We start from the raw sequence: 8,562 nt of genomic DNA, 5'->3' as shown, positions 1-8,562 counted from the left end.
TAATTTATTGTAATGGAAAGTATTTAATTTCATGATCCTTTGTTGTTACATAAACATATTCATAACTTAACTACTCGGCAGTGTTTCATTAACAAATTGCCTGCCCGACCACTCTGCGTTTGTAACAACAAACACGAACCTCTAGTTTTGTTTAATTTTGCAACACAACAAAAGTGTTAGGTTTTGCCCATTTGGCTTGTTTCAAGTATGGATGGGGCTGTTTAGTAGATGAAGGGGTACACACTGGACAAATGAAAATTTGCAAAAATTGCGCAACATCATTTCTCAGGGCCACGTCAGCAAAAACAGCAATAAACAAATGGCTAATACCCAATGGGATAAATAGAGCTGATATCAGGAGTGTTACGTTTCTTTGAGTTTCGAGTTTAAGTTTTCGAGTTTCGAGTTAAGTTTTTCGAGTTTCGAGTTGACTTTTTCGAGTTTCAACTTTCGAGTTAATTTTTCAAGTTTCGAGTTGACTTTTCAAGTGTCGAGTTTAGTTTTTGTGTTTTGAGTTAAGTTTTCAAGTCAGGGCCCTTGCAGTTTCTCCATAGTTTACATGTACTGGTCGATTTAAATTAGTGGGCCCAACACATTATTTTAACACTAAAATGTTACCCATTTCAAAAATAAATGTTGCTGCTTAAGTGTGCATTTATGAGAAGTCCATGCAAAATCTTGAAAAATTGACAAGGTGGGGGGTCGGCGAATTAAGTTCAAATCTTGGCCATTTGATCCCCACCTGAGACGATACCACTCGGTGGAGTAGCTCGATAAATAATCACACGGTGGCCGAGTACGGGGCACCGACAATTTTGAGCAAAAAAGGGTGACTTCTGGGGAGTAAATTTGTGTTGTTTCTGGTGTAAAGTTATAGCCTCTTGTATTCCCTTAAACTAAATCATTTACTGTCGACCTACATATCAAAAGAAAGGATTTAATCTCCTCTAAACGATGAAATATAAATCTTGGATATGCAACCATTCACTGCGGAGATATAGGCGTAAGAAAAACACGTATCAGCTCTATTACGAAATGAAGTCATTTATGCGGTAAACCATAACTTAATTAATGCAGGGCTGAGAGTCAACAAACTTGGAGAAAATATAGTTCAGATATCCGACTACAATAATAAAAAATAAAACAACTGTCAGCTCTTCTTGTTTTTGTTTGCTCACGGTCAACAAAGTTGAAAAATTCCTATTTTTCAAGACCAAACCTACATAGCCCCCTAGACAGTTCCGAGTGCAATTGGTTGCCCTTAATTGACATTTTGCAGGAATTGTTGTAGCGTAACAAAATCTACATTTTGCAGACTTCACCTATTGGGTGGGTGGGTGGGTGAGTGGGCTACCTTTGGTGGTGTGCACTGATCCGGTAGGAGGGGAACGTCCTGTTGCCGCCCACCCAGTGAGCGCGCGGTATCGAAAGAAGACGCCCTCGCATTACATCACAGTCAAAATGGCAGCCATGGACATGCTGTCTGTGCAGATGCAATGTGATTTTAGTAATTTTGAGTATAGCAAAGCCATCGAATGTGGTGTAAATCCCTCTTATCCGCGCGAACTAAATACAGTGCAACTTAATTGATGCACAAAAAACATACGGAGCCATTTGCAGAAGTGGAAAGTCGCTGCATATGATGTGAATGTCGAGTGGAAACTGATCCTCCTGCGATGTGGTTTTTCGACGTCGATGCATACACTGATAAGACAATATGTCCAGCTCATAGATACAAGTTAGGGTTGAGTTGGACATCATCAAGGAAATGTTGTCATCCACTCCATAAAGGGAAAGGCAAACCATTCCGTGGTGTGAATAAAGCAACTAGCCGTGAGATGTTTGATCGATGGGGTATCCTGATCACAGTTGGAACAGGTAAGAAGACAGAAATCAAACAATAACACATTTCTGAAATGAATCAATCATGGTCATGGTCCATATCTGATCAACTGATTTTGTTTCTGGGTAGGTTATATCAATTAAATCCCTTATCATGCAGTTGACTTGGGACCAGTGAAATTTATTATTGTGTGAAAAACTAATACTGGTTGTCACAGCTCTGGACCACACACATGGTTTTCGGCAGTGGACACACATGGTGGATATTTTGAAAAAAATTTATATAAAAAAAGTTGGAGCTGCACTGAACATGCGCAGTTTGGGGAATAAAACAAATATTTGTTTTGCACTTACATTGTTGTTTTGACTTTTATTCACGAGATGTGACTCATCAGACCATTTACAAGAACAATTTCAGATTTGTTTCCCCTTTTATACAAATCCTCCAGAGCCAGCCACATCAGAAAATGAAAAAGTAATAATTGCAATTAAATACAGTCAATCTAAAATAATAAAAGAAGATGTATTATTTATATTTATTTATTTATTTTTTTTGGTGGGGGGGGGGGGAATTTATGACATGGGTTTTGTTCAAGGGATCTATTGCTCAATATTGTTGTCTACATACGTCCCGCTTTATATCTTTTACGTTTAAAAAATATTAAGCCTGCTGCGGCCTTAACACTTAACACTTTGTTAATTCTCATTGTTCATATGACTTTCAGGTATCTGTAGAGGTTGTCTATCTAGGCACAAACAAGCAGTTACGCACCAGACAGCGGAACAATTACCTAGTGATGTGCGCTCTAAGGAACAAGAAGAGCAGCAGTGTACAATCAGTGATTTCACATCGCTGGCTGGTGTACCATCTCTCCAACCCACCGACACAGCGTGCACTTCAGTTCATGAGGTAATGAGAGTTAACTAAGAAGGGACTTTGACATATTGCATCTCATTTATCACAGATGAATTGTAAGCACTCTTCTTTGAGTACATAAATTTGTATTTCAACCTTGCTATATGTAGCACTCATCTCACTGTTTTTATTTTCTCATGATTTTTTCTAGCATACATCTGAGTCCTCATCAACTGATGGAGATATTACACAGGATGTAGGTGCACTTGACTCTTCTTGGGCTCCAACCCCCCGACCAAAGAATGTGGAGCTGCAATCCCTGAACACTTTCCTTACTCAGGGTGGAATGTCTGCTGTTGATGGGCAGCTTCGTCTGTCATTAGAAGAAGCATCTGATAGCACCATCCGTTATTATAGAAGGAAGGCAAAGGAAGCCTTTGGTTTAGTTCTTCATTGTTTAGCACCAGGTCAAGAAGATGGGCTCATGAAGATTACCATCGGTGAAACAACTGCTGAATCATCACAAAGTGGTCAACATTTTGATAGTAGTACCCGTTCTCTAGTCGCGTGCTATCAAACTGCAGACAACTGGTGTTTAATGCCTTTTAGAAATTCAAAATGGCCGCTACATCCGGCAGCCATCTTAGATTTGATGGTTTCAGCCTGTAACTGGAGGGTCAAATTAAATACATTTTTTTTAAACAATGGGATGGTTTTAATTTTATCAACTATTTTTTTTTCATTTTGTTTTTGTATTACTTCCTTTTTTACCAACATTTTTGCAGTAGTGGTTCCATGTTCTCTGCCTTTACGTATTTTGTGTTTAAACAAAGGGTTATCATGGTTTGTTATTGGAAGACAGTGACTGTTCTTGTTTTTTAAAGTTAGACTTTGTATGGATTATACAGTTAGCTTTTTTCCTATCTTTGGAAAAAAACATCCAAATGTGGGTCTAGTAGTTTCAGTTTGAGTTAATTTAAGAAGGAAAAAGATTTTCTTGATTTATATTCAATTGTTTTTTTCGAGTTTGATCGTTAGGTTGTTCCATGTGTCATCCTATTTTGATACTGTGTTGGTTCAGTTTTCTTCTTTCAATTTTTATTTAAGTTTAAAGTTCAATTTAGTTTTGTACAGTTGACTCTCGTAATAGCAAGGTCGGTGAGACTGCCCAAACTACCTCTTGAAACAGAAATGTTGCTATAAAAGGACAGCGAAACAAAGAAACACAAAGAGAACTATAGATTTGAGGCCTCAGAATTTGCTCTTTATAAGCAGAAGTAGGACATCTTTATAAAAGTGCTCTTTATAATAAAAGTCGACTGTAGTACTACCATTTTTCTTATTTGGTTGTGGGGCTAACAGGTTTAAGATTTGGTAAAAAGTTAATTTTGATCCTTTTTGATTATTGGTTTTTTTTAATGGTTCTTCAAATTTTGGTTGGTAAAATAAATCATTTTTTTTTTTTTGTCTTTCCAAAAATGTGTTTGTCATTGTTTCTATTTATTCAAATTTCTTTCTACTTGTTCCTACCCCATCTAGGTCTACCTCATTTTTGACAGTGAGTACCCCAACATTTAGCGTTTTCTCATTAAATTCATCATTTTCCAAGTTTATTAATTTTCCGGGTTACATTAACATGCCAAACAAATAACAGGATTGTCATCCAAGCCTCATCATTCCAACATTTGGTGCAAGATATATGGCAGGGTGTACCCCCACCCCCATTGTGTCTTCATTGTGTTCTGGTAATCTCGGGAATTCTTTAGAGGATTATTGGGGATACTTCTGTTAACAAAAATACAAGTGTCTGTTGAGCCTGTATAGGAACATTTGTGGGGACTCCCTCTGCCACAAATCGGACAGGGTATACATTCCATCCTGGACTCTGAAAGGTGGCGGCCATATTGATTTAAAGTGAACCCCCTACCCTAAAAATGGGATAAATTAAGGGATTATAGCACCCCTAATGGCGTCTCCAGTATTAAAATAGGTTTTAATTATATTGATCATGAAAAATATACACGTTTGCCAATTTTCATAACATTCAAGCAAAAAAGACAGAAATTATGTGAAAAATAAATTTTTTGACCAAAAAGGTGCCAAAAAAAAATTAAAACACCCTCTATTGAAGATTTGTTATAGCATTTTTGACGTCATTATTTACAACTTGGAAAATTAAAATTAGGTGGCAAATTTCATGAAAATTAGTTGTCGACTTATGAAAATACAGAAAAGTGGGGGCACTGTATGCCCCTCCCCTGTCCCTTTACTAGCGAAAAATAGGGTAAAACAGGCTCCTGCCATTTCATACTAAAAACTGCTGACAATGGTTTTTATTATTGATACTTAAAGACCATGATAAGACCTCTCTTCCACCTGAGTGTCATTGTTCAAAGACCTGCAATAATGCCGCTACGGCGACTTAAATATCGCTATTTCTATGACTCAACTTTGGGGGTACCCTTAGTGCAGTTGCCTCCTAAGAGCAATTTTTTTCTAAATTTTGAATTCCTGGTTTAGGTCAGGATACAACCTCAAGACCCTGCAAATTTCATTGCTCTGCTGCTTTCCCCTGTTCAGCAGCAAGCGTTTAAACTTTTGTACCCCAAAATCATAAAAACCACCATTTTTCTACTAAAAAACCCCACATTTTTGGCTCTTTTTCCTGCTACGGAGGTCAGATTGGCCAAATATTTTGTACAACTTCAAGGCTACCTATGACCCACCTACCCCCCAAATTTTAACCAAATCCACCGACCCCCACGTTGTCATGGTCTGCATGGTCCTCTCGTGGACATACTCTTAATTTCATTTACTGTCCTATAAATGGAGAGGGGAAACTTTGAAGCTCCATTGCAATGTTCCTTTGTCCCCTCCCTTTGAGCACACTGCAGTAACAGAATAGAAAAATCCCTAAAGGCAAGTACCTAGTGGCCAAGCACCTGTGTTTGGAAAAGTGTTAATCAGTGTCAGCATGGAGCTATCTTTATTTATATTCTCACAAATCAGGGGAAAACTTAATCAGCATTCTTCAAGAATCTTACTATAAACAGAAAAAAAGCTTTACTGATTAACTTTGCTTGTGACTAGGCCTATAGAAACTGTCAATTTTTAATTATGAACTTTTAGTTGTCTCACTAAAGTGACAAACAGATTTAGCCATGTGTATGAACTCCATGGTGGAATATAAACACATTAAATCTTGTAATCAGTGTACAAGAGCCAGCTGCTTTAGGCATAAAGGAAAGTAGAGAGGTCAACATCCTTTCATAAAACTCAATTAGGGGAAATGAAGGATAACCTTGTAAAGTGTAAAAAAATATATAACACTATTTGGATAATTTAACTTAAATACTCTTACAATTTTAAAGCAAACTTGCACAGATTGAGCATGATAAATCAAGAGCGGGTATAGCTCCAAGCTTTAGCTGGTGCTTATCAACTTTAATTCATACAGTTATTTTTGTTATGCTGTGTGGTATTACATAAAGGGTAATTAGGCCTACATGTACAAAAATGCCCCCCAAAAAGAAAGTTGACACTCATTAGAAGTGTCATAATGTTGAATGTGATTGGGGACGTCATTGATGATACACCTGTGGGGAATCATATCAGCTGCATTTTGATACCTTGTTTGGTACCAAAGACTTTACATTTTTCAAGATTAACTATGGTTTGTGACAAATTATGCAGTTTGAAAAGTTGCAAACACGCAAGTTCAGTGGAAATTACTGTCTGACAATGTGACACTACCCAAAACAAACGGCAAGGAATATCTATCACACAGTGCTTGCCTGCATGAGAGCATGTGAAGTCGAATAACCCCGCTTTATATGGGCACTGTACAGTCCATATAATTACAGGCATTTATTTTTGGTTACGCTGAGCAATTTCTCCTAGCGTATCTCTTAAATTGCAACTTTTCAACTGCACAGTTGGTCTTAAAGTTAAACCGTTGTCATTCTTGGACCATTTGCTGTCTCTGGTAGCAAACGGGACATCAAAATCTGATAAAATTACACAAAGATGCTCTTTGATGTATAATACATGCTGACTTTTGTTACTGTTCATTGTATTGAATTAATAGCATGTAAGCATACAGCAAGGTATAATTAACTTGTATGCATTCCAATGAGCCTAATTGTGTGCTACATGTGCACATGTACACCCAGATATATATGGTCCCTTATTTAACACTGCAGTTGGAAAATAGGTCCTGCCTATACTCGGACTCAATAAGAATGAAACTCAAGACTATAATGAATTTTGTCAAAATACATGCATTGTGACAAAATCTCTTAAACTCGGACTCAATAAGAATGAAACTCAAGATATAACTTTTTGTGCATCTTCCCCACAGCTTCAAGTTATTTATTTCAAACTTTGTTCGTTCGCCAGATACCGAATTAATATGGGCAAGCTGGCATCAAGTCATAGGGCTAACAGGCCCGAAAGAAACATGTTAAACATATAATGGACTCCCAGGTCCCGTACATGTACGTCAATTATCAATTTGACTCCCAGGCCAACCATTAATGAATGGGCACACATATGACCCAGTCCACATCTGTGGGGGACAGCCATGGCTGCGCTATGGAAATACAGCACATCCGGCCCCTGGGGTACGTAAGGGGGAGTGGCTGCCCCTTACAAAGTTCAAATCACATTGTATTACTAAAAACAAATCATCAGTAACAATATCAGCAACAATATCAGTAACATACCCATAAAACTAATGCTACATGTAAACTCATGTGTGTACGTACATGTATTAGGCATGAGCTGTCTTTGAAACCTGTTAAAGACGCCACAAGTGCACAGCACACCCCAGGAAGAAGACCACACTAAACAAGAACATATTTACAATCTCCCCATCACTGCACTGAACTTAATTCCCTTGACACTGAATGTGTGATGCAATGCAGGAGACAAAATCAGACAGCAGTAACTTCGTTCCCATATTACTGAGGTGAACCCCATCATACAAAAACAGAGCATGATTTGTCCTCTGAATCTCATCACGGGGTAAAAATGAAGCCCCAAACAGCCTGCAACAAGATCGCGCCCACCTATTAATTGATCGGCAGACCTGGTCCATGGCCTTTTGATCCTTTGCTCCAAAGTAAAACAGGCGTGGCAGAATAGCTGACCACACCAACGTGGTATGGGGGGGGGGGGGTAACTTTGATGGCAAAACTGCATGAAATGTGCAATACGCTGCCTAATCTGAAACATGTCTGCGCGGACCATGTCATTAGTACCGATATGAATAATTAAAATATTTGGGTGATTACGGGACCCCATGGAGTGTAGCAACTCAGGGAGATTGTAAACGCAGCTCAGCCCCACGCTTGCCTCTCCAAAATATCCTTACAGGAATCAAGTGGCTGACGAGCACGACGAACAATTGAGTCACCAATTATCCAGACTGTCGCAGGACCTGATCATACAAACATGTCAGTAAAAGTGTAAAATGGCAATTAATTCCCAACTGGCTGTTGTTGCAGCACCGATCCGAAACGAGTGGGTTTTGAAGTTGTGCCCCATGAACTCCAGAGTACCAGTGCTTTTTTAAGCACAGCACCAAATTGAAATCTTGTCAGTGGGCTCCCATTAAAATGACAAAAGAGTATACCCTGGTGATTTGGGCATGACGAAATCATGCAATGCTTGAACAGGACAAAGCTCTTTCTCAGTAGCTTGAGCTAAATGAATTACTTGGGGGGGGGGGCAGTGATTTGTCTTACTACATCGGAAGGTAGTTCAACTGAATGGCCTGCCAGTTGAGTACAGCAGAAATGAATGTCCCCTATTTGAAGGACTGACTCCTGCACTGCCTGCTTTGAATTTGCTGCAAACTCCCT

The 8,562-nt window shown here is 38.6% G+C and overlaps 1 protein-coding gene across 1 annotated transcript; it reads left to right on the top strand.

Annotated features, from left to right (window-relative positions):
- Positions 1-1,708: 1,708 nt before the first annotated feature.
- Positions 1,709-4,276, top strand: LOC119730231. The gene is made up of 4 exons (XM_038203039.1): positions 1,709-1,878; positions 2,568-2,752; positions 2,910-3,374; positions 4,238-4,276. The coding sequence occupies exons 1-4, from the start codon at positions 1,839-1,841 to the stop codon at positions 4,274-4,276; spliced, it is 729 nt and encodes a 242-aa protein (XP_038058967.1). The 5' UTR covers positions 1,709-1,838.
- Positions 4,277-8,562: the final 4,286 nt, after the last annotated feature.

This window comes from Patiria miniata, unplaced genomic scaffold, assembly GCF_015706575.1.
Source record: "Patiria miniata isolate m_02_andy unplaced genomic scaffold, ASM1570657v1 HiC_scaffold_1, whole genome shotgun sequence".
Lineage (NCBI taxonomy): Eukaryota > Metazoa > Echinodermata > Asteroidea > Valvatida > Asterinidae > Patiria > Patiria miniata.
This window is presented reverse-complemented; position numbering and strand designations above follow the sequence as displayed.

Excerpts from the sequence above, each read along its gene's own strand:
- LOC119730231 (XM_038203039.1), top strand. The coding sequence starts at position 1,839 with ATGTTTGATCGATGGGGTATCCTGATCACAGTTGGAACAG. Across the intron at positions 1,879-2,567 it reads CCTGATCACAGTTGGAACAG|GTATCTGTAGAGGTTGTCTA; the intron begins GTAAGAAGACAG and ends TATGACTTTCAG. Across the intron at positions 2,753-2,909 it reads CGTGCACTTCAGTTCATGAG|CATACATCTGAGTCCTCATC; the intron begins GTAATGAGAGTT and ends GATTTTTTCTAG.